This window comes from Lygodium microphyllum, chromosome 3, assembly GCF_053477565.2.
Source record: "Lygodium microphyllum isolate KBCC chromosome 3, Lygodium_microphyllum_v1.1.10, whole genome shotgun sequence".
Classification (NCBI taxonomy): domain Eukaryota; kingdom Viridiplantae; phylum Streptophyta; class Polypodiopsida; order Schizaeales; family Lygodiaceae; genus Lygodium; species Lygodium microphyllum.
In genome coordinates this window covers 104,789,981-104,817,225 of record NC_141137.1, presented here as the reverse complement: position 1 = coordinate 104,817,225, position 27,245 = coordinate 104,789,981, and the positions used below count along the sequence as shown (strand labels likewise).

General features: G+C 40.8%; 1 protein-coding gene across 4 annotated transcripts in view; it reads right to left on the bottom strand.

The window, feature by feature from the left end:
- LOC148038702 (3-hydroxyisobutyryl-CoA hydrolase-like protein 5) overlaps positions 1-27,245 on the bottom strand; it is a 77,663-nt gene that overhangs the window by 25,527 nt on the left and 24,891 nt on the right. For all 4 annotated transcript variants that reach the window (XM_087674437.1, XM_087674429.1, XM_087674436.1 and 1 more), the window contains 9 exons: positions 25,366-25,423; positions 13,639-13,719; positions 13,487-13,555; positions 13,304-13,367; positions 11,388-11,467; positions 11,212-11,295; positions 10,375-10,459; positions 10,158-10,243; positions 9,881-10,002 (listed from right to left, as the gene is read on the bottom strand). In XM_087674437.1, the coding sequence (XP_087530563.1) occupies positions 9,881-10,002; positions 10,158-10,243; positions 10,375-10,459; positions 11,212-11,295; positions 11,388-11,467; positions 13,304-13,367; positions 13,487-13,555; positions 13,639-13,719; positions 25,366-25,392 (698 nt within the window). In that variant the 5' untranslated portion in view covers positions 25,393-25,423. The remainder of the gene's footprint in view (positions 1-9,880; positions 10,003-10,157; positions 10,244-10,374; positions 10,460-11,211; positions 11,296-11,387; positions 11,468-13,303; positions 13,368-13,486; positions 13,556-13,638; positions 13,720-25,365; positions 25,424-27,245) is intronic.

Sequence of the window (27,245 nt, the reverse complement as noted above, 5' to 3'; positions counted from 1 at the left end):
AAAATCCAGAAAAGCTAAAGCAGAAGACAAGGCCAAGGCAAAAGTGAAACGGAAGACGAAGGCGCGCCAAGAAAAATCTAGAAACACAAGAAGCGCAAAAAAGTCCTGAATAAGGGAAAAAGGCGCACAAGGAAAAGCACCAAGTCAATACTTTTGTAAAAGAGCGCAAGCGCATCATGATTTAATTTAAGGAGCGCCGGGCTCTCACCCGTGCAATTTGTAAATGTAGACGGGCAGTGGAAAGGAAACTAGGAAGATAGAAGGACAATGGGAAAAAGGGCCTAGGCCACGGCCAGCCATGTAAAAAAGGGGATAAGGGGATGACCGCCCAAAAGGGATTTAGGGTTTTATATATAAAGTTGAAAAGTGAATGAGAAGCTCATTCTTATGTGTGGCCAAAAGTGGCTCTCCTCTTCCTCTTCTTCTTCTTCTTGCTTGCTTGAGCTTGTGCTTGAGAGAGGGAGTGTGAGAGTGTGAGGGAGTGAGTGTGTGAGGGTGAGGGACCGGGAAGGAGAAGCTCTCCATCTTCTCCTCTCTTCTTCTCTTCTCTTCTATTCTCTTCTCTTGCTCGCGATGATGGAGCTTGGAGCGTGGAGCTTGAGGATGGAGCTTGCTTGAAGCTTGCACTTGAATCGTAGAGCTACCGGAGTGCGCGGAAGAGGAGGTAACTCGAACGGCATGGAGGTAACTCACTACACCCGTAGATATGGATGGCGCGTCGGCTATGTGAGAGGTAGCCATTAGTGCTCCGCTTGGAACGCTTGAAACGATAAGCGGTCCGTGGGTCTCGGCGGTTGAGCGAAAACTCCCACAGTTATCACCAGTTTCTGACCACTACTTCTATATCGAAGTTAGGGGCTCTCATCACTCACATGTTACGCTTTTGGGAGAACCACGTTGCATAGATCGTTCTTTCACCGTAGCTACCCTTTCCTACCATGGGGAGGAGAACCATTGTATATCTGGAAAGGTCCCATGGGTCATAATTTGGCCTTCCGTGGACATTAATAAACTACTCTACTCTACTTTGTATGACTGCCCATTGCGACCTCTGAGACGGCACACCACTCGTTATGATATCCTGTAAATTCCCATGCATATATCATTTGGGACCCCTAATTCTTGCATTCGTTGCCATAAGCCAACCCCTTGTATGGTATCAAAAGCCTTCTTAAAATCCACAAAACAGCAATACAAGGTTGCTCCCTCAAGCCGACTCTCATCCATAAGCACATGTAAAGTAACCAAATGGTCTATGGTGTTATGACCAAGGCGAAAACCTACTTGTCCATAAGCTCGTTTGTTATTACTTTCTACTCATTTACTCAATTGCATTTTCAAGATAGTGCTAAATAGCTTTGCCATGGCTGAATTGACCATAATCGTGCGGTAGTTTGTGAGAAAATTGCGATCTCCTCCCTTATGCAACGGTTGTATCCAATTCTCCTGCCATTCTTGGGGAAAACCATATGCAAAAGTATGATGTATCACATGCAACATAAACGATCTCATCTCCTTTGTTGTCCATTTCAACATCTCCTCATTCATCTACAAAGTATCACATGCTTTTCCACTAGCCATCTTCTTAAGGGCTGCCTCCAATGTTTCTAAAGTGAATAGAGCACTAAATGGTTGCGTATGTACATCACATTTGATGGGTTGTACCACTTTATGCATGTAAAGTTTTGTAACATACGATAGCATGTCAGCATCTGTAAAATCCCCCATAACATTTGACCCTTTGGTTTGCAATTTTCTCCATGCTTGCCTTGGACATTTCTCTAACTCCCTAACATCTTCAGTTTCTTTGGCCACTACATATCGTCGTCTCTTTTTTATGCGTGAGAGCATTATATCGTTTTTCTGCCTCACTTCGTTCTTGTCCCTTAGGGAGGATTTTCAACTTTCTATCTGCAGCCTTACATTCATCATCAAACAATTTCTTACATGGCAATCCTTTGACATTTTTGTGGCTGCTCTTTGGTTTCCCAAAAACCTCTATAGCCGTGTTTAACATTGCATCTCTCAGATCAACCCATGTGCTCCTAGTAAGATTTCTCATAAGACTATCAAGTGAGTTGTCACGAGGACGTGAAAATCTCATACTTTGCTTATATTTAATTGACATTTGATTAAAGGATTAATCAAATGTGCAATTAAAAGATGCACATGTGAGGTGCAAGCTACTTTCTCACAGTTGAAGACCGAAGGACCCTGTGAAAAAGATGTCAAAGGCAAAAGTTGTAACAAGTTACACTTGTTAGATTCTAGGTGAATTTTGGTGTCAGTTTGCCCCTAGGACCATTAATTGGCCATTAAGTGTCAGTGGTGACACTAGGGACTAGGCATTAATTAATGGATTAATGCTTGTCCAAGGGTCAATTAATGCATGGGACCACTTTGGGTTGCAGATGCCCTAGCCAATTAATTTTTGGATGAGCAATGTCAATCTTTTGGGCATGGATTAAGGGCTGAATTAATTTTCAGAATTAATTAATTCTGAAAATTAATTAAATGGCTGGAAGTTGCTAAAAATGGATTAAGAAAGCTGCCACTTGGCAAAACTTTCCCATGCAAGTGGAAAAAAGGTTAAATAGGGCTGAAGGGAGAGGGAAATCTCGTTTTTTCATTTTGGAGCTGTTGGAAAGAGATGTTGGACTGTTGCTGCCAGCTTTTGGGGCCAATTCCCAGCCATTGGAGACCATTGGGTGATGGAGATTGCATATTCTTGACCTTGGGAAGCTGGCAATTGCTACTGATGCACTTTCTCTTGAATATCACACTCTTTGATGCTCCTATTGTTGTTGGTGCATCCGTTTGGGATTGGTACAGCAGGGCAGCAGCTGATTTTGATCAGTTCTTCACGACAAATCTCAGAATTTTCTCTTTACAGTATTCTCTCATCTCCTTCAGCCTATGCTCAGCCATTCTTAGCAATTCTCAGCCATTCAAAGGAGATCTCAGCCATTTTTGGTGGGCTGATCTGTAATTTCTGCAGTAAACCCTAATTCATAGCAGAAATTAGGGTTTAGCAGCCACCTTGGGATCCGTGCCAGATATTGAAGGCTCAAGGGACTGAAATCAACAGCTGATAATTGAAGATTATCAAGGGATTTCAGGAGCCAACCCATCCCGAATTGATTTGGGGCAGCATTTCGCCAGCCAAGAATTGGAGAAGAAGTCCTGGGGGAAACAAGGAGCAAATGACCCAAAAGGCTTGCTAGACATTTATGACAGCAAGAGCAATTGGTTAGCAGGAGGAGATTGAAAAATCTCAAGTTGTACTCCTTCCAATTGAATGAAAGCTAAAGAAATACCGCAAGGGGCGTCAATTTTGGGGCCAACAGGGTGTCTACTGTCCAAGAATGTTATGGTAAAGTGTGTATTTCATTTTATGTGCATTTATTCATTGTTGTAATTAACTCTTAAATCAGGTTATCACCACCCATTCCAAGAAGGAAGGCTGTGGTTTCATGACCAGCATATGCTTGTTTCTTGTCTACATCAATACGGAATGCACCAATACCTACTGTGTCCTGTACATGTCCTACATGGTGGCAAATATCAAGTGTCAAGCCCAAAGCTATATGATCTAATTCTGGATGTTTTTCACCTAACCAAAACTCTCTAATCATGCATAAATCATTCATGTGTACCATTGCATAGTCTACCACACTGGAACCTCCACTAGCTGAGTAGCACGTGTATCCTTCAGTATTGGGGAAACAATTCATACCATTCAATATCGGCATGTGCAAACCATTCACCATATCCATCAAAGCACGTCCATGAGCGTTAATGTATGTATCCTCAAATTGTCTACACCAACGTGCATCTACATCCACAACCTCTTCCTTATCTAGCTCATCACGCACTATGGGCTGAAATTGCATACGTCCAATATGCACATTTAAGTCACCTAAGACCATCACATGTCCTTGTTGCATATATGTGTATGCATCCATACAATGCGATACGTATCCATACAAATTCGTACAAAAAATCGGGCCTTTCCTGGCAACCTTGACTACCGCATCTCCTGGGGTGGGGTGGGGGTGGTGGGGGGGCGGGGGGGGTGTTTGGGGTAGCTTTGGACACTTCAGCCCACCCCCTTTTCTAGCTATGCACTCCTCCCCCAACCTCCCTTGGATTCCATCCAGCTAGCAGTGTTATTTGACTACTGACCCCTCTTTAACTATTTGACTCTTCGACTATTGAGTGTTTGACTATTGACCCTTCTTTGACTGTTTCACCCTTCTCATCTACAAAAGGTGCCCATCTCCTCCATGCTTCCACACCAATTCAACAAGCATTTGCCATTCTCATCTACCTCTCTTGGATCTTGAATTGATTTGTGATTCGTGAAGCTCTAGCCTCTCACTCTCTCCTTAGAGAAGGGGAAGGGGCTAGCTACCCCTTCCTCTATTGCTTTCTAGCACAAGTGACATGGATATTCCTCAAGACTCTAGTGCTAGAGAGGGAGTGTTTGAGGGTGGTGAGGTAGGCATGTTGAGCCTCGTCTATAGAGATATATAGGTGCATAGGAGCTAGAGAGGGGTATTCCTCGACACATCGATTCAAGTCTGATAGGTTTTGGAATCTTGGAGCTAGGATTGACATCTAGGTTCGTGATGGGTTGTTTCTTGATAAAGAGCAGGATTGGCTCATAGTTTGAGCTCACATGAGGGGACACTTTGATGGTTTGACTGGAGACGAGGAATCCATGGTCATGTATCTTCAAAGGTATTGTTGGTTATGCACGCTATTGGTGCGAGAAATCTGTTATGGGAGGGATTGTTGACAGACATAGAGAGCTACTATGATTCTTCTCTATTTTCAAGCAATGGTACGATCATAAATTAATTAGCTCTTTAAAACAGCCCTAAACATGTATATTAACAAAAGTTTCATTAAATGGCATGTAGTCCTTGAGAGATTTTGTGTCCCATAAGCAAAACCCTAATTTGGGAGGATATTTTTGCACCTATAAATAGACACCCTGCCCACCATTCAACCCATCCTTGTGTGCAGGTTTCTCACTCTACCGTGCAGATTTCAGCCATCAACCACTGATCATCTGCTATCTAGCCATCATTGACTCCAATTTACCACCATCCAACCCAGGATTGTTTCCATCTTTGTATCATCTTTAAGTTTAAGTCCACCCTCTAAGTCTTGGATTTGTGGATTATGCCTTCAAGGCATGTTAGAATTGCTCCTGCCACATTACACACACATACGCGTGCTCTCTCTCTCTCTCTCTCTCTCTCTCTCTCTCTCTCTCTCTCTCTCTCTCTCTCTCTCTTATAGTTGTCAGGTATGAAAGGTATGATACGGTATGGTACGATAAAATATAATACTAAATGGTACCTTATGATTTTATAAGGTAGGGTACGATATTAGTACGAAAAAAATAACATGATTTTAGAAAACACAATAAATCATTGAATGATAGAACACAATGCATATGTTTAAAGTGGAAATAGCCACTCATTACAAAATAAGATGCATACGTGAGGGTGGCCATCGCGGTCGTATGGGCTGCGCACAACTTGTGATACAACTAGAGTCTAGTATATACGTGGTCCATGGATGATGGATCATAGTGGGATGTGGATACAATGATAGTCGATACAAAAAAGAGAAAGATCTATGAATCTATGATGAGACATCACTATCATCATCATCATCATCATCATCATCATCATCATTAGAACCATCTTCAAGAGAATCTGAAGATGACTCCTCCATATCGGATGATGAAACACTTTCGTACCCATCCTCACTAATGCGGTTACCATCATCATCCAATGATGGCTCTCTAGGTGCCGGTTATGTAGGCAAGGGGAGAATGTCATCATGAGACTTGGGTTGTGAGCCTCGCCTTACATATGTTTGCAAGCCACTCAAACCGCCCCTCCTCCATGTTGGAGGGTTGCAGATGACCATGCCCTTGCTACCACCTACTCGAACTGCTCGCCCATGAGCATGCTGATTGTGAGTGTTACAAGTATTTGATGCTATAAGCTCTCTATAGAGCTCCACAAAAATCATATCCTCCTCGTCCATCTCTTGATATACACTTGGAAGAGTGTCACCCGTCAACTTATATGTATCAACATTCACCTACACAGTGCATATAAGATTGTAAATGCTAAAATTTAAATTGTAAAGGATAAACTTTGAAGTTTAAAACAACAAATTTTAAGTTTTATGGGTAAGTGTTTACTTGCTTTGGACTACCCATAGCTCTCATCATGTCTAAGTTAGTATGGTAATAGACTAGCCAATTGCCACTCTAACTATCGTGTGCTAAGCCAATTGTGAATCTTCGAGTGAATGAGAGAATAGGTACCCTAGTTTCTCTCACATGCACCCGAAGAGCAATCTTGAGCAAGGACTCTCATGGCTAAGGATTGAAGGGTCTCAAATGTGTATCCAAAGTTTTGCCACCAAAATAAAAGCTTCATAAGTAACTCTCTCTTCCAATAAGCGGGAGAAACAAAGGCCACATGCCCTCTCTAATCTATATAGCATCTTCGCTCTAGTACTGCATTGTGGTCATCCGTAGGGACCACACGAGTCAAATAAACAGGCTAGTCCGAACACAGCTCTCTATTATCCATGACTGTCAGCGACTTGTAGGTTGGATGTACCAATGTAGCAAAACCATTGACAGGCTTATGCATCCATGCCCATCTCATCTCCGCTATCTCTAGAACATGTGTACGCTGTGTCTCTGTGATCATCGTGCAAGCACGTGTCTCCAGCAATGCCATTCTAAAGAAGTAAATGAGAAGGCCCATAGTGGACCCCTCGCAATCACTCATACGTAACACTCTATAAAAGGGAGTCACTACAATGACAATGGCATGGACTTTCTACCAAAATTGCTCATTAAGGCACAAGCGTTGCATGGCTTTGGCCTCCTCTGTCTCATGCTCATCCCACTCATTCCATAGAGTAGAGCTTGCCGAATGTGGTGGTAGATAAATACGCCTATCGTTTTTCTCCCCCTCTTATCAGTATCTATAGCCCACAAAAAGTAAGCGCCGAGTGGACATGAGACGAGTATGTTGATGATGCCCCGTTTCTTACAATCACTCTATCCGTCGGTGAGAATGGAGCAACCATATTTTATCAATGGGACATGAATAGAAAGAAGAGCTCTGGGAACAAGGGCTCTATCAATCCTCTCCTTCTCTCCATCAATCTTTTTTGTCCTTATGTCGTTGTATGTGACACCGGTCCATCCTTCACATTGACCTACATTGGCAATGGCTCTTACTATCTTCATCCATTGCTCTTGCTTTAGGACATTGAATGCAAGATTGCACTCAATCATTGTGCATGCAATTTCAATGTCACAAGTTGTTGCCTTTCTCTAAGAAAGGCAACTAATCCACGCACATGACTGGGAGCTTGAGAGAGAGAGAATTGTCTCTCCGGTGCCACATGAGCCTCCACTCTTTATCTTTTGCCGGAGCCGGATGTAAATGTGGAGCACTCACCACCATCAATGGTAAAGACCATTCCCATAGATACGCCCACATTCGATGCTTCCCCATTAGTGGGCATATGAGTTGGTGCCGACGTGCCACTTCCTCCTCTTGTGGATCCCCATCTCATCTTGGCGAGAATCTCATCCGCAATGTTTTGAGGGATTTCCTTGCATGGAGCAACTTGCCCAATATTGGAAAGATGTTGGAGAAACCAGGTTGCACCACTTCTATAGCACTTCTCGTAATACTTCGACGTCCAATGGCAGGAGTTGAACTTCTTTGCGTCCCTCTCCACATGGATTGCATGCAAATTGAAGGTATCGTGCTTCTCATGAGTCATGGTGCCAATGATGAATGGAGAGAGAGAGAGAGAGAGAGAGAGAGAGAGGCTTGAGTCTTGACTCTTGAAACTTGAAAGTTGAAACTTAAAAGAGAAGGAGAGAGGTGGGGTAAAGTTGAAAGAGTAAGAGTAAGAGAGAGGGAATGGGAGAGGCTTGAGCCTTGAGCCTTGATAGGGTGCGGGAGAACCCCTTCCACGCCTTAGCCTTCACCTTGGCTGGAGGATCCGAGTCAAAGTCGAATCAAGATGAGGATGATACATCCGAAGAGTCCATATCTTGCTTCTTCTTATCCTCCTCTCGAAACTCCTAACTCCTTACAATCCTTGCGCAAATGACCATTCTTACCACAATGATAGTACTAGGTCTTCAACTTCATCTCTACGTCACCCCTCTCCGAGATTGCAAATGCCTCATCATGGCCACCATGTCTCCAAATGAAAACCTCCCATATAATCTCAATGATGCCTCATGCTTGAGCAATATTGAGGACATATGAGTGAAATTGCTTGTTATCTATGATGTCTAGGCCCGCAAAGCATTGGCTACTCCATCAAACTCGAGTTCGAGCCAATAGAGCACAATCCTCACAAGATGAAAGGAAAGCGTGAACTGCATGTGCCAAAGCTGATCCTCTACCTATGTAACACAAAGTAAGAAAGACTCGATAGTGTCCTTCGGCTCAAACTTCATCTACTAGAGTTGACAGGATCATTGCACATATGGTCAATGTAGCCTCGTACAACATCTGAAGCTTCTCCCACACCACTAGAGCTGTCATGCAAGAGGTGACCGCCATTAGAACCTCTTTAGACATGCATCAAAAAAGAGCGGAATATGCATGGCCATCATCCAAATCCCATCTAAGCACAACTTTCTCATGGTTGTTAGGGTTTCCATCAGTTGAAGAGGAATGGGAAGTCAGGGCCACTCAATAGCTCCTCAAAACCACATACCATAATCGCTTCTGCAATCACAAAAATAACTTCTGAAATAAGAAAACCTGATCAAACACAGCAAACAGAGAATAAACAGGAAAATAACAGCCAAGAATCACTGCCAAAATCCTGAAAATGATGTCATCCAGCAGGAAGGAGCATTAAATGCATGAAATGCAGCAGCTGAACAGTAAAACACAGACCAATCAGTAATAAAATAATGCAGAAAATAAAAGTGTAGGGAGCTGATAACAAAATGCAGGCTGCAGTAGGCAAGAATCTGATCATTTTGCAGCAGACACAGGTCGCCTAGGCAGTACCAGTTAGGAAAGATGAGAATCAACATTTCGCAGACCCACAACAACAGAAAGCAGCACTCCAAGACCTAACATGGATGTCTGATACCATGTTAGAAGGTGGTGTAGCGATGGAAACGTAGAAGACTACTGTAATAGACTGCATGCACAAAAGCAAAGAGAGAACACAAGAACACTGCAAAAAGAGAGCTTTGAGATATGCTCAGGAAATGGAATCCATATACCAAACATGAGATGGTCATGGTGTACAACAATGAGTCACCAGCTGTGTGGGCACTCACACTGACTCCCTCTCTCCGTCAGGACCTGCTCTAGAAGACTGCAAGTGAATGAATTGACTGAGGGAGCCCACAAATAAATAGGCACAAAATATGCCTGAAATTGGATCAGGTTGACTAGCATCAAAATGGCCAAAAAATAGCAATTGGCCGAGTAAATAATGCCAGGTGGCCAAAATCAGAGGCAAATAAACTGGCGCCCTCTGACCAGCAGCTTCCTAATGAGTTTGAACACAGTTTCTGAACCATTAAACATCATGAACTTGACCATCACTATCTGATTGAATAGAACTGCATTACAACAAACAAATGCATTTAAAGCTTTCTAAAAATTTTGACTGTTAGAAAGCTACGTACATTATGAGTTCAACTTTCAGCAATCAAAGATGCTACGAGCAGGGTTCACAGTAACTATATCAAATACCTAAAGCAGTAAAACGTACAAGTATTTCATTTATACAGAAGAACAGAATGAGATGGTTACAAAGTGAAATGCAACAAAAGCACCTGTGCAGAAAGCTATCTGGGTCCACATCAATACCCTCTTCAAATCCTCCCAAAATGTGATCTACAACCTCCATATCATCAGTGTCCAATGTTTGCAAGTGAAACATGATCTCATGTACCCTCTGCATAAAAGCCCCGGTTAACAATGGCCACTCTAGGCACAGCATTGTATATCACTGTGCAAATGGCACAGCACACTGCTTAAAACAAATAACAAAGGCCAACTTTCAAAAAGTCCTGAACAGACAAGTGAGTTTCCTTCATATCATAGTCATACCTCCCTAGCTATAGGATAACGTGCTAGACCTGTCATGATCATATCAACTGAATCCAGCTTCTCACCAGTTAACGCCAAATATTCTCCTGCACAATTAATCTTACCGTCAAACTCCCTAAATTTAAGCCAGGTGAAGCCTTAGAAATTAATACCCCATCTAAAGAAAGACTACAAGAAGCCCTAGACCCTCCCACATGAGAAATCAGAAGCCACTCACCAAAAGAACCCCTCAGGCATGACAAGAGAAATGAGGTTCCAGCATCAGGGTGAAAACCAAGATGTGTCTCCGGAGAGAGAAACGCCTGCCATGCACATCAACAACAGGGTTGCAACTGTTCTACAAAGTGATTTGAAGAAGACAAAAACCAAATGCAGCAAAAACATGCGTATATACGGCAAAAACAAAAGACATTGTGAAAACGGAGCTCAGAAAGAGAGGTGCTCAGCATGAAAGGGCAGCTAAGTAGGAAATAGGATTAATACAAAATGATCAATCAGCTGTCTAGAAGAAGAAAATGCAAGGGCAGCTTATGTGAAACCAGAACATATCAGATTTTGATATAAACTGCTAATAATTGTACATCTTCAGCCTCATATTTTTTATGCTCAACCAGAGGTACCACTAACACAACCAACTGGTAACCCTCTATATCCCATAGACCTATTTATTCTATTTGCTGAAGAGATTCCTAAAGCAAGCTCAAGTGACACCAGTACACAATCATTGTACAAAAGTAGTGACCTTGCTATGGCTTAAGCTACAGACGTGAAAAGAGCAGAAGCCATCATCATCAGCATGCCAGACTTAGGCAATTGTATAGAAATCATGGTTCAACCATTTAAAAAGCCTGGTAATGAACGAAAAATGACATCAATTGACATGAACATTCACTTATCAACAGTTCAACACTTCAGAACATATAAGGCAATCAAACATTAAAATATAACAGTTTTCAGGCCAGATGCATAGAAACCATGGTTCAACCAATAAAAAGCCTGGTAATGATACAACAAAGCTACATTCAAACTGAAAATTTAACAAAGCAAATAATACAGCTTCTTCTGTCACCAACTGGAACTGTGAATATGCAGTTAATGCACAAGCTCCTCCAACAGCATATCCATCCACAACAGCAACCTGTATGAGTCAAACAGCACTAAGTAAAAGTCTCCATGAATATTTACAAATAAGCTGCATGCATCATCATAAAACCATGAAGGCAATCATACCTGCATTTTCTTATAAGTTCCAAGCAAATAGTGCAAATTATAAAGCTCCCTAAAGAACTCTTTAGAAGAATCAAATTTTCCTACAAAGCAGATAAAAAGCATGAGAAAATGGCCCTTTAGAATGCTTCAAATATGATCTAAGTTTTGGTGTCTAAGTTCATTCAGCCCTAATAAACAACCTTTCATACAAAATCATCCCAAAATGCTTTAATTGACCATCATATGACAAACAGAATGCATTGAAGAGCAAAGTAAGAGGGCAAAAGAGAACCTAGATGTGTTTATTGCAAAAAAAACTAACCATAAGCATGCTATACGGTTGATTTAAATGCATATAGAAAAGTAGGCAGATCAAATCCCATGCTGCATAGTCCTCTAAACTTAATTAAACTGCAGGATAAAGACCAGAGCAAGAGCTAGTAAGTTTTCTCCACTGTAGAACAACTTACAAACAGATCATAATATAAACCAGCACCCTACTACCAGCTTCCGCCCCAACATGAATGTATTTATATTTTAACCACACATTAGATACAAGTGACAGACTCAAAAACATATAGTCAAAAATTAGTGTGCCTAAAACTGAAAGTATTATCAGCCTTCATCTATTTGAGCTTTGTCTACACATTATGTCTCAGGCCAGTAGTAACCATGCATGTGGCCACCATTTAACTTAGCATGGACTGCCCTCATCTTACACTCAAGCCACCCAGAGCTGAACAGAATGATCAAATGGATATTGTGATATTAGATGCAGAGAGAATTTGGATGAACCCCTTGCAGCAGTTGGGCACAAAGATGGAATAGTACCAGGCACACTTCTTACAGCTCTGTCAGGATGGATTTGTCACACACCCAGCATACCTAGACACATGGCTTTCACATAGTATCAGATCCGCTATTTGCCAGAGAGGCACCTCGTCACAACAGCTATAGAAAGACAGGGAGATACAAGGGCATTGCACCACAGCACCACATCTGCCAGCAATGCAGAGTGGAGGTAGGGTTATATATAGGGGCACTACATATGCAAGTGCATAGTGCACTATGAGATCAGAGGGCAGTACCATTCTCTTTTGAGAGAGCTTTGAATCACTATGGTGGATCATGGAGTATGAAGACAAGGGTGCCTAGGGCTTTTCTCACTCAAGCTTCAACACCATCGAGAGACCATCTTGAGGCATGTCGCTCTCATCCAATGCCTGTTGAATAGTAATTTTTATCAACTTTATTGGAGTCCACAAATTCTTGCATCACTTTCTTTCAGACCTTGTACTTTCTTTTATTTAGCAAGTCTGCAATAATGTTGCTTGAAAGCATGTCTCCTTTGTTTGATCAAACTAGAACAGTTCTGGAACAAGAGTAATTTTGTGAAGTTGGGTATGACTCAATTCCTTAGGAACAGCTGTTCCCTGTTTCTATCCCCACAATTATTTTTTGCATCTCATCAGCAGCTCCAGACTCACTTTGTTCCACTGGTCCTAAGCCTGCAGCAGCTGTTCCCTGTTTCTATCCCCACTACATTTTTTTGCATTTCATCAGCAGCTCCAGACTCGCTTTGGTTCCTTAGCTTTTACATCATTCTCACCTTGCAATTTTGAACATAAACATCCATTCAAGAATTTTGCTCACAGAGAGATGATTTCAGTACCCTTTCTACCTCTTTCCCTATCACATTCTCTTTGTCACCATCTCCCTTCCAAAAACTTATATAATTAACTTACGTATACGAAGAAGATTTTTCATCTAACTTACCCCAGCAAACCCCTCCAGAACACCAGACACAAGGGTGCACACAAAATTCAGTCCCAGTTTGTCCCAAATTCATTTGTGAAAGTGCTCTTTTGAAAAAACAATGTCAATATCATTGTCCACTCTTGAGCTAATGAACTTTATCAGGATCAAGAAACAAATACCTTCTATACCATATCTGTACAAGTCTTTCGCATCTGCACCAGAACAAAATGCGTTCCCTTTACCCTATCAAGCCAACGTTCCACTCAGAATACATAAGGCATGAAGTAAATTGACAGAGAGCTGACCTTTGCACTGCACAGTCATAACATGGCCTCCTCTACCAAATTGACAAAGATACTCACCTTAAGAAGGATCATATGTACATTTTCTTCTTTCTCCCATTTTTCATAGAATTTTTGCATCCGTGTTACCTGTGCACCATAGCAAAATTTTAGGGATATTCTTAACAAATGATGTAAACAATTGACCTAGAAATGGAACTTCGCTATAGTACCATAGAAGTTGTAAGAGCATTCAGGTTCCTTGGATTATCCAAAGTTATAACTCTTGAACCAAGTCCTCGATTGATAGTAATCTGATAACAGTGAAAATGAACCACATTATAGAATAAGAATCATACACTGCCCTCACTCATAGAATCACAATAACAAAAAGTGATAAAGACTAGAATACAGAGATTCTATATCAAAATAGAACAATCTCTTACAAAATCAACGCGTTCCTTAAACTGTTGGCAGTAGATAAAACGAACCACAGTATTGAATACAGGATTAAACTCCTTGAATGATATTCTATCTTTGTTCATAGGACCACTGTTAAAGTGAGTGACTAAAGTCCAGAATGCAGTAATTCTCTATCAAAATAGAGCAATCTCTCACAAGACAAATGCCTTTTTAAAGTGATGGCTTCTAGTGTCTAGGTTTGAATCATGTCTTTGTTCGATACAAAAATTCAAGGAAGAAAAAACAAGAGGCTTCTGCTAAGGCCTTCAGTAAATGGGCTCGCTCATGCTTTCACCTCTGCTTCTGTAGCTACTATTCTATCTGTGCACACTAGTAGTAATTCTGTCAACATACAGCAATCAGTCCCCAATCAAATGCCTTCCAAATGATGGCTTCTATCATCCATCTTGGCATATTTCTTTCTTTGGTATCCAGATGTGACACAAAAATACAGGGACGAAACAACAAGAGGCTTTCACTAAGGCCTCCAGTACCATAGGCTCTATCATGGTTTCACTCTGCTTCTGCAGCTACACTTCTAACTGTGCACACCAACCTTAGAGGGTCAGAGCCTCTGATGTGGGAGCTTCCTGAGTGCCTGGAACTGCATTAGAGCTGGCCTTGAGGCTATGCTCTTCTTCTTCCTTGTTCCCTTTTCTTCTAAGATAAGACCCACAAACTTCAATGCCCACAAGGAAGCACCTCCTGAATATTAGCTGATACAGTTGGCAAGAGCCATACTAGCATTTTCCCATGCACAAATAGAATGGCACACAAGCTGAACAAACGACAGAGCTTGATCCCACTAGGGGCCCCCTCCTCAGTGACCCTACATGTCGCACAGACATGAAATCTTGATGCTTTGCTTAGCATTTGATTAATTATTAATCAAATGTGCAAACGTGAGGTGAACATGTGACGTGCAAGTTAATTATTTCACAATGACGAGCCAAGGACCCTGAGAAGTCAGTGGGTATCATTGGCAAAAGTTGTAATAAGTTATATTGGTCATGTGTGCTAGGTGGTACCTGGTAATAGAATTTGGCCTAGTTCATTTTATTAGCCATTAATATCAATGGTGACGTTAGGAAGTAGCCATTAATTAACTAATTAATTAATTAATGCTAGTTCAAGGGCTAATAAATGCTCATGATTGCTTCAATGGCCCATCGGCCTAGCCAATTTACTTGTTGGTTGGTGAAATTGTTTCTTTCAAGTAAGAATTAATAATTAAATTAATTGTAAAATTAATATTTTGAACATTGATTTAATTAGGCTGAAAATTACAATTAGAAGGCTGCCACTTGGCAAAACTTGCCGATGCGAGTGAGGAAAGGCTATTAGAGGCTGGTGGAGCCTCATTCCAACAAAGTGGAGGTTGGGAGAGGAAGAGAGAGAGCTACTATTGCAATTTTCTAGACATTAGTGATTGGCCCGCTACCCAACCATTGGAGACTATCGAAGAGGTGCCCCCAACTGATCAAGAGGCCATTGTAGGCTGTCTACATGCAAGTGACAACAATTTTGGGGCCCACAAGGGTAGACAATTGCATGTGGGGCTCCTATTGAAAGCAAGCTACAGTCAATCAACAATCCACACTAAGCCAACTTTAAAATTCAGCCAATTTTGGCGATGAAACTCTGAAATTTCTTTTGTCTCCAGCTTTCTCTCCGTTCTCTCACCCAATTCATAGCTTCCTTCAAGAGATCTCACCCAAGTTCAATCCAAGGGAGGTGCAATTCAAGAATTTCTAATGCTCAAACAAAATTTATACAAAAAATAGTGTTTGCTAGCCACTTTCGAAAGAGTGCTCAAAATTCGAGGCCTAGTACTTGAAATTCAGCAGTTGAATTTCACGGGTTTCATAGATTTTCAAAAGACCAGCTAACCAATAAGTTTGGGACAAAATTTGTCACTCAAGGAACAAAATTGAAGACCAATCCCCAAGCAAACCAAGAACCGAAATCGTATGAAGACTTGCTCGTTACTATGGGCTGCAAGATATATCCTGGATCTCAGTGTACTTCAACCGTTAGCAATACAAGTTAAAGAAATACCGCAAGGGGCACCATTTTTGGAGCCAATCAAGTGTCCAATGTATAGTAACAGGGAACGGCCGTCTCGAGGCCCTGGAACGCAGGAATGCCGTCCCGAACGGATGGGCGGAATGGGGACGCCAAAATGGGATGGGGACATCCCCTGTCCCGTCCCCAACAGTCGTCCCCCCGTCTCAACCATCCCCTACCCCGTCCCCTTGTCACGTCCCCTGTTAGGGAACATTTTTGACTCTCTTTTTTTTTTGTGGGAATGGGTGTCTTTTAGGGGGTGGTTTTTTTGCATGTTCTTTGGTAGTATACATTCATCCACACACACTGTAGCATGGGACTGGTTTTGGGGATAGAGATGGGACTAGGGACGGGCCCACGGGGACAAGAATAATAAATTGCCATCCCCTGTTACCATGAGAGGGGGCTCTAACATGGGGATGGGATTGGGACGGGAAGCTACAAAATGGGCATCCCCTATTACTATGCCCACACATCCATCCACCACATCATATGCATACATTTGAAAATGCTATTTATGTATGTCATTCCCTCCCATGTCCCACCCCGCATCCCCGTTCCTTGCTTTTAGCCGTCCCTCGTCCCCGTTCCATGTTACTATGGTCCAATGTCCAAGATTAAGTGAGAACATTTGCATTTTAAATTTATCTGAATTTCATTCTTGTTGTAATTAGTGCTTATTCACGCTAATCACCACCGTATTCCAGAAGAAAGGCTAGTGTCATAGTTCCATTGCCGAGATACCATCAATTCCCTCAACTTGGTGGGCCCATGGCACTTGGTTGGAAGTCTGACACATTGCTTTAGCACTAAAATTCTGATCAGTTGAGTGCTACAATAATCGTGTCTTCAAGTAGTGAGATGGGGTCAAGCACTAATGATGCCTCTTAATCTGAAAAAATCATTTGTTGGGGAAAATGCAATGCCTAACCTTGGACACAGCACCCAACTTGGGCAGCAAGCTGAGAATATGGGAATTGGACAAGACATGGATCTTCTAGGCCTCTTGAAGCTAATGACCAGTAAAAGGAAGAGGAATTTGATGACCAATTTAAGGATCATCTGAGGACAGCAACTGAAATGTTTGTGCAATTGGCAACTGATCCTCAATTTATGTGCATTTCCAACTCCAATTTATGTGCATTTCCAACTCCTCAAAAGAGGGTAGAGGATTTATACAAATGGCACATATCAACTACAACACAAGTTTATGAAACCAACATAAGAAAATAATGTATAAACACTCCTAATCTAAAGAGCAAGCAACCATGTAACCAAACGAGAGGAGATAGAGGTGAAGTAACCAAAGGCACACACACACACGATGGAGACTTAAGCACAGTAAGAAGTAGGGCTGAAAACTTCTTCTTTCTTCTTCTTCCACCCAAATGACTGGCCTGCAACATGATAATAGACTAATGTAAAAGTATTAAACCATATGCAAATGCAATCATCAAGTGTGAACCTGCTAATGATAGATGAGGTGGCACAATGAATGTGTCATAACCAAGAGTGGACTACGTTGTGTAATCTAGCTATAGAATCTTTCTATTTACTTTCTTCATAGAAAGAAAAAGATCAGAAATGAAACATCTAATAGTTGTCATCCTAGCAACTAGAATAAATGCTTCTTCATAATCTATGTCATATGTTAGTAGTTCTACAGGCCTTGTACTTAATTATTCTTGCTTTTGCACTTGTCTAGTAGTTTGACATACAAACTCCACAATATGGTCATTCTTTGCCAAAAATGCTCTTCTTGATCTCTAATGGTAGTCAATGTATACTTTGAGACGTGTAGTTCTTGTAAGGGTCAACTACTCTTCTTGTTTTTTACCTTTGTCTTGTAATTTTCCAAAGTGAGTCACATCTTGTGAATCATTGCTCTCTTTTAATGTGCATGTAGGAAGTCTCGGGCAAGGGATGGCTCATGCATTGGTCTAAGTCCCATTTACCACATCTAAAGTATCAAGATTATGAGGACTTTGAGACTCCTTGTGAAGTTTGTTTCATGGATGGATTCATATAACACTTCCCTCAAAGCATTGTGAAGTATCCAAACAACATTTCCATTGTCATGTTGTGATCAAGCCCATTTTATTAAGGCACATGCCTCCTTTAACTTAAAAGAGGAACCATAGTTGCATGAAAAGAACTGCTAATGGCTTAGGTATTTTTAGCACTTTGGAGTTGTTGTGAGGAAAGATATTCTCATGTGTGTGAACAACTTGTGCAAGTTCCTTTTTTATGTATTGAATATTTGTGAAGTGGCTTCCTTGATATGTGCTACATTTCAAGAAACTCAGCAACATTCTTTGTAGATGTGGCATGTGCAATGCAATACATATGCACATCTTTAATGGAGATATTTCTTCTACAAAGGAGCTATCTATAATGAATTTACACCAAGCTTGCAAGATGTAACCTCTTATGTTTTATTGAGATATTGAGCTCCACATGAACTAGCCTCCACTACATGCCTTGGTGCTATGGTAGGAGTTTACCCATTGGTGTGTTAGGTTGCTGTGAAAATGTTGACATTGTAGCCACAATGCTGAAATGGCCATCGTGGGGCAGTCACATGCTAGCAAGGGCTAGAGACTAGTTGGCAAATCTAGGAAATGCGCAATCTGAACATATCTAAACTGGCTGAGGAGGAAATCCATGCTCTAGAATGAGTTGCCTCCTCCATCAAAACACATGATAGATGTATCAAAGCTCCTAATATCCCTATCTAACTCAGACTAAGGTTCATAGGCAAGAAATGATTGTGCATGACAAACATCGTGGTTAAAAAGCACTAGCACTAGCTCGCTCTCTCCAAGAAAACTTGCTTTGAACATTTGCAAGTGAATGAATGATTGAGGAGGGAGCCTAGGTAATAATAGCCCTAAATCTAGGAAAACTCGGCCACTTGAATAAAGTAATAAAAAAAGATTATGGTTGGCCAAATCAGCAAATCACTGATGAAAAACACTCAGTTGGCCAAACAAGGAACACATGATAATATTGCGTAGCGTGCCCAACTTAGTAAAGCACACCCAAACTCACTCGTGAGCTAACTAATCTATTAACACCCTCTTTTAAATAATAGGTAATCTGATACAATACAATGATGCAATGATAATGACTCATCATAGTCTATACAACAAAGATAATTAGAATAAGGCCATGGATACTCAAGTACTGGGTGGTTAACCCACCACGAAAGTGCCTTGGAGAGAACTTGATGTCAATATCATAACAACTCTTGAAAAGAGAGAAGAATCATAGCAGTTCTCAATGTCTGTTAACAATGTCTTGCAATAACATACATAACCATCCTGTCAACAATACCTCTAAGCATACATAACCATGGATTCCCCGCCTTCAACCAAATTGCCAATGTGTCCCCTCATGTGAGCTTGGACTAGGAGCCAATCCTACTCTCCTTCAAGAAATATCCCATCATATACCTAGATGTCAATCTTAGCTCCACGATTTCAAACTTGTGAGGCTTCAATCAATGAGAAGAAAAGTCTCTCTCTCGATCCTTTGCACTCATATACTTGTATAGATGATGCTCACCTACCCTGTCTCACCACTCTTTCACTCGCTCTTTGGCCTTGGAGAGTCATGAAGGATGACCGCATCACCAACACTAGAAAGCAGCAAAGGGAGAGGCAACCAGTCTCTTCCCCTTCTCTAAACAAGATGACCCCTTCCATACAAGTCTCCATATCCTGTTTTTTTCTTCTTCTCCTTCTTCCTTGAAGCCTCTAACTCCTTACAATCTCTACGCACTTATCCCTTCCTTACAACAATGATAGCACTAGGTCTTCAACTTATTCTTCTTGTCATCCCTCTTCGAAGCTCCAAATGCCTCATCATGGCCACCATGTCCAGATAAGAACTACCCTTATAATCTCGATGACACCTCATGCTTAAGCAACATCGAGAACATATGAGTGAAACCGACTTGTGTCAAGAATGTCTAGGCCTACAAAGCATTGGCTACTCCATCAAACTCCAGAGGAAGCTTATAGAGCACATAGCAACTAAAAAACACGTTTCTATAAATTTGAAACTTACGAAACGTTTCTTGAAGTACAAAACATTTTTTAGAGTAAAAAATGTGGGTGTTTTTTTTTTGTGAGTTGAAACCCAAAACATGGTTTTTTTTACCAAAACTATTGGGCAATGTTAAACATGATGATGATGATATATAATGACTCGTGAGGGCTCAAGATATTGGATGAAAGATTGATTTTTTTGTGATTTTGTTTAGTTATTGGACTTGGTCAATCTAGTCTCTATTCTTGTCCTGAGAGTTGAATATTATACGACTTTAGTCTCATTTATGAGTTATTTATGATATATTATGATTCATACTCGATTTTGATATTTTGTCAGTTTGTTTTGAAATGAGAATCATAATGTTGCAACTTGACTCGGTCCATATTGTAGATAGACTATTTACATGTTAATTTCAATTTTCTTTGTATGATATGTATGAATCATAATGTTTGAGTTCTAAACCATAGTATAGCTTGAAAGACTAACTTTGACATAAGTAACAAGTCAATAATGTATCATGAATATGTAACGTATTATTGTCGATTGACTCTATTATCACTCAAGCTCAATTGACCATTCTTTGCTTAAGAGAGAGTTCCATAGAGGCTTAGAACCTCTTTCCCTAATCAAAACTATCAAAAATCCCTATACAAAAAAACTCGCATTTCTTATTTTATCCCTTCTTGAAAGAAACTTACGAAACACATTTCTGACGTTTCGTTTCTAAACGTTTCTGGCTGCTATGATAGAGCATAGTCTCCACAAGATGAGCCTCTGGAAGCATAAATTGCATATGCAACACCTAATCCTATACTTGTGTAACATGGAGGAAAAACGACTTAATAATATCTCCCAGCTCACAATCGATGGAGCCTCGTACAACATTTGAAGCTTCCCCCACACTACTAAAATTGTTCTATGAGAGGTGACCACCCATAGAACCTCTTTAGAAATGCATTAGAGGACAATATAATACACGCGAGCATCATTAGAATCCCATGTAAGCATAACTTCTTCATGGTTGTCAACATCCCAATCAATAGGAAGAGAAGTGGGAGGTCAGGAGGATATGCATGTCTATGCACTAGGGGGTAGGATGCAATGTAAGGGGTAGTGCACTATAGTAGTGCATAGTGAGGGACACCCTATAGCTCCTAAAACAACATACCCTAATCATTTCTGCACAAACCATGCTTTCATAACATCACCCCATGTTAGATAGAATGGTATCGTAAATATCTTCAAGAATAGACAAGTAAATTGGTTTACCCTAAAAACACCTAAACCGCGAGGGACTCGTAGGAATGGTTAAATCATCCCCCCCCCCCGGTCCCCCCCATGACACGACGTGACGCGACGCGCCCCCCTCCCCCTCCCCAACATAACATGACATCCCCCCTCTCCATGACACGACACGACATGACGTGCCCCCCTCCCCCTCCCCAACATAACATGACATCCCCGCCCCCCATGCCACAACACGACGCGACGTGCCCCCTCCTCCCCAACATAACATGATGAAGCAAAGAGGAAGAGGCCAACCAAAACACAACACAAACTGCACTTGGCATGAGTTCACACAATGTAGAGACAACTAATCAAAAAAACAATTGTTATAACAAGAAAACCTGATTAAAGACAGTAAATAAAGAAATAGCAAGAAGAAAACAACCAAAAATCCAAAAAGTAGAAAACTGTTGTAATAGACTACACAACACGAGAAAAGAGAAACAGAAGAACACTGCAAAGGGAGAACCCAAAGATATGCTCGGGAAATGGAATCCATATACCAAGACATAAGGCAGTCGTGAACAACAATGAGTCACCAGCCATGTGGGCACTGGCATTGGCTCCCTCTCTCCAATAGAACCTGTCTTGGAAGTTTCCAAGTGAATGAATGACTGAGGAGGAGAGAGCTCAGTTGTAAATAGCCCTAAATCTGGGAGAAGCTGGCCAGCTGAATAAAATAATTTTACGATATGCCAGTCAACCAAATCAGTAAATAACTAATAAAAAACAATCAATTGGCCAAAAAAGAAATGCACAATAATATTGTGCCTAACCCATTAAAGCACACCTCGACTCACTCATGAATTGACTAATCTACTAACAAAGGCACATAGCACAAACTTTTAGGTACCAATGTCGTCCATGATGGCTTTGGATGGCTAATGTTGCAAAAAAAAAAGTTAGAATATATAAATGCCCCCTACAACCAACAATTCACCAAGAACCTGATTTGGAAACCAATGAGTGATTGGTATTCACAAACCAAAAACCAACAGTTGCTACAAGTGCCTCACATAACACAAGTGGACCTAGCTTGAGTGTGGTGGCGGCTATGAAGAACTTCCAAAGAAATGCACTATATCAAGTGCAAGAATAAATATTTTAGTAGAATTATGAATCACATGTGCACACTAATGAATAGAGGTAAAATTGGACAATCCCATGTGAGTCGTTGAAACCAGCCTTCCTTCTCTAATAGGATGGAACATGACCTGATTCAACACAGCTTACAGCAAGCAATAAATTCATAGATCTGAAATTATGCACTTTACCGAATAAACTTGGACATCCAACACCCAATTAGCACCAACCAACTTGCATCCCTTGCAATAATTCTTTAACTTGTATTGCACTAAGTTGAAGTGCACTAAGATTTGGATTGATATCCTTCAATCCTCAATACAAACAAATGGCCAGTAACAACAAGGAACAAGTTGCCCTATCTTTTGGCTACAGATTTGGACATAGATCAAACCTTGGACTCATATATGCGGGCCAAAGAAAATGGGCATGGCTCACCCCTCATATCAGCTGTAAATTCTCAATTCACATATGCTACTCTAAGAACAAGGTCTTCAATCATCAGGCATGGTTCCCAAGGTGGCTGAGAAACCCTAAAGGTTGATGCAAATTAGGGTTTCAGCAATAATTTCTTCAATTACTCTTCACCAAAGACTAGATTTTGCTAAGAATTGCTGAGGCAATGTCAGATAATGACATAGAAAATCAGCTGGAGAGAGAAATGGTAGCTCTAATGGTACCGATGGCTCCAAAAGGGAGGTAAAGCCCAAGGATGGCTGGTGAGCCCTCCTCTTCTATCCCCACCTCTCACTAAGGCAGAGAATGAAACCAGCTGCCCCTGTCCAATTGCACGATCAGCTGTCCCTAGTTCAGGGTGTTCATTGATGGCTGGTTCTTCTCTCTCAATTGCTCTCCACCCTCTCTCAGCCTCCAAAATGGCTGCAACCACCCTCAGCCTGCCCCAACAGCCTTCTCTCAACTTGCATGGGCAAGTTTGCCAAGTGGTAGCCTTCAAAAAGCATTTCCAGCATTAATTAGTTAATATAAGAATAAAATTTTTGAGCATTAATTAATTATCCATTTAACCCTACCCAATAATTGGCTAGTGCCCATTCATATTTAATGTGTTAATCACTTTGGAACTTAAGGTTGTTCCAAGCAATAAATGGCCTTAGACTAGCATTAATTTATTGATTAATGCCTAATCCTAATGTCACTAAAGGACATTTTAAAGGCCCATTTAATATCATAGGCCCAAACTGACACTAAGCACCCACAAGTACCTATCCATGGCATAACTTAATACAACTTTTGCCAATGTCACCCACTACAAACTTAGGGTACTTAGGCCGTCACTAACTTGCACTTACATCAATGCATTGAAAATACACATCCATGTGACAATGAATGCTAAAAATGCAATTAAAAAAACAAGAGATCAAGATTTTACGATTAGATTGGCACCCAACTTTTTCCATAGGGGAAATAAAGACCTACACTATGAGCATCTTAAAATCTTCCCAAGTGTCCATTTGATAGTTTTCCTTCTACATGTATCTCCACCAAGTGTGGGCGAAACCCTCTAGGTGTATGGTAGCAAGTGGATCTTTTGATCATCAGCCCAAGGAAATACATCAAAGTAATATTCTAATTTGGAAAGCCACTTCTCAAGGTCTAATGGAGAAGATGATTGGCCTGTAACATTCCGTTCTGCCCGCATACGAACTCCCTCCCCTCCCCCCTTCTTTTTTGTTAAAGGGGATTGAAAATTTTTTAAAGGAGACGACGACGGTTCTAAAGGACAAATCATCTCAAAAATATTGTCATTTAATTTCTAAATTTAGCGTGCATCTTTTTTTTAGAGTCCATTCAATGATGGAGTTGCCTATGTGGATGGATACATCAACTAGTCCGTCTCACTCTCCAGATTATCCAATCATGCCATCTCCACCTTCTTCCTCTACAAATCCTTAAGCAAAAGATCAACACAATCTTGGATATGATATTGAAATAGTTTTAAACAATAGCAAAAGAAAGACAGGTGAATTATCTTCTCCACTTGATTTACTACCTTTGATATATGAAGTTTTGAGTGTACAAGAACTTTTGGCATTGAATACAAAAAAAACTTTTGCTGCTACAATAAAGTATACACCCATTCATGCAATGCTTTCTATTGCACCTCTTTCAAATGGCATGTCTACCAATTACATGTAAAATTGACATTCTACACCATCTACATGGACCAATCTCCATCTTTTGTTCAATCAAGATGTGACAAGCACAATTTGTGGAGAGTGTCGAATTATGAGTTATCATGCATGCCATATGGAGTGTTGGCAATTCTTCAATAAGCATGATAGCTTGATTGATTGTGCAAGGCTATAGTGTTACACTGTTATGGTCTCATCTCTTGTTCAAGGGGAGATTATTCAAGCTTATCTATCTGCAAAAGATACATGTTAACACTATGGCACAAATAATCACCCTTTTGTTGCATATCTTTTCAAGTTACCTTCTTGTTCTTCTTGGAAGACAAACTTGTTACACAGCGACTAAAAAGAGACAAGTCCATTGGTCCTTAAGCTACCAAGTTCCAGCTGTGCATACTTAAATATTGACAAACTACCTATAGTGAATCATACTAGAACCTTGTGTTACATTTAGTACTAAGGATGGTCATTGTCTCACAACAAGGAAGTCAATTCAATCATCTTGTATCCTCCCTCATTGTCCCAGTCTAGAACAAAAAGTCATTGGTTATTATGTCTACATCATGCAAGACTCAGTGGTATAAATTAATGCTCCAACAATGGGGTGGACCCCGACCACCTAAGCTAGCAGTTGCATCAACTGACAACCATAGGAACAAATTAAAGAAGAGTCCAAGCATATTAATAAACATCATGGGAGGCACAGTAAATGAATCCAAAAGACAACACCAACTTGAAATTATTCCATCTTCTTCATTACAGTAAAAACAGGGCTAGCATTAAAAAACTAAAACTTTCAATGTTTTAAAACTTGCAAGGCAAAAGAGGAATGACTGATCTTTATGCTAGAACCTGTTTTGCCAATTGCCGTACTGCCATTTGTGATAACCACTCAGCTCACTTGAACAACCTATAAGCAAGTGAACATATGATCAGAGGGCATGTCTTCAATTGAGCTATAAGGCCTGTAGACATAATCTTTACAAACACAATAAATTTAAAGACATTAACTCTACATTGTGCAAGTACAATAAACTTGAAGCACTGAATCAGCAAACAAAGAGCCATGCACAATGACACTATAGTTCCGACTCCCAAACGCTGATGCATTTTTAAGTATTTCGTAATTCCATTGAAGAGCTTCCAATTATGGGTACAAAAATTCTGCTGTTCAGTGCAGGTGTTATTGCTCAGCTGTCAACGGTTCCACATGGACAGTTCAAATGAGCCCACGACTATCTCCAATTATGGGTACAAAAATTCTGATGTTCATTGCGCATGTTATTGCTCAGCTGTCAATGGTTCCACATGGACAGTTCATATAAGCCCACAAATTGTTCGATTGCCCCGAATTCACTATGCATCTTCTTCCAAATCGACCCCACTGTGTCTTCATGCATATTTAAAGTCTTTTCTCCCATGAACAATGACTTTTCACCTGACAAAAATGATTCAAATTTCCTCTAATCAGTCCCACTTAGCCCCCTGTGCCTCCAGAATCCCATCTGATCAGTCCTTTGTCTTCAGTGCATCTGCTAACAATAGCTCTCACCAACTATGCCTTTCACACAACAAAAACTGATTACAATCCTCATGCATGCTGTCTAAAAGCTCTCCGACTTTTTTCCTCATGCCTTTGCAACAGTTGCTCTCAACTTCGTGGCACTTTCTGTAACAGACCTGTCAAATGGACCTCTAGCAAGTCCCGCGCATTTCCATTCAGCACTTGGCTGAAATACCAAGTAAATGCCCAAATTCACTGCTTGCATGACCAAGATGCATACCTCAAGAGAAACTCAAAAGCAATCTGCTTTAGACACTCCCATATCTGATGCAAACCCACATGCAAGGTTCATTTCTGTGGGATACAACCCATATCCATCTCTGATCACCAAGAAACTTCACGAGAGAAAGAGAGAGAGAGAAAGGTCAATTTCTGCAGAATACAGCCCATATCCATGTCTGATCACAAAGAAACTTCACAGGCAAGAGAAAGAGAGAGGATCTCAGCTCTGATCGGATCCAAACAGCCAATGCTGGTCAGAGGAGAAGAGATGCAAGCAAATGCTGTTCATAAACAGCAACATGATAATGTCCATTATTCCTCAATGCTGACTACTGATCCAAAATGTATCTGCTGTTGATCGTCCACCTGTAACAGCCATCCTGGATACTATCCTTGCATTCTCCATGGCTGCATCTTACACCTACAATTTCTGCTGTGAACAGAAAAATTTCAAGACAATCCTGGTCCAAGAGAGGAGAGGGAGAGCGATGAGAATGGCAAGATTCACTTTTCAAATTCATCCCAGCTACTCTTAAAGCTGACACTAAATCCTTGATTGACTTAATGGCTGATGGTTTGCCCAAATATTCAAATGGGCTTTCAACTTTAAAATTTGATCACCAAACTTTTGGCCCAAACTTGAACTTTCAGGTAAGCTTAAAGACCACTTCTAACCTTGAATGTTTGCCACATCAGCAATGCCACATTGTCAAGCGTAGTGCCACATTGTCATTTTCACATCATCATGTCGGAACATGCTCATCTTTACAATCAAATGAAACACCTCAAAATGCTATTTCCAATTATGCAATTGTTATCCATCTCCACATTGTTGAAAGCTCTCTTCTCGAACAGTAAGCTTCGGGTGTGAACAGTCTGCCTGTTTTTCTGCAGATTTCCTGAATTTCTGCAATTTTCAGCCAAGATGAATGAAATATTCAGCCTT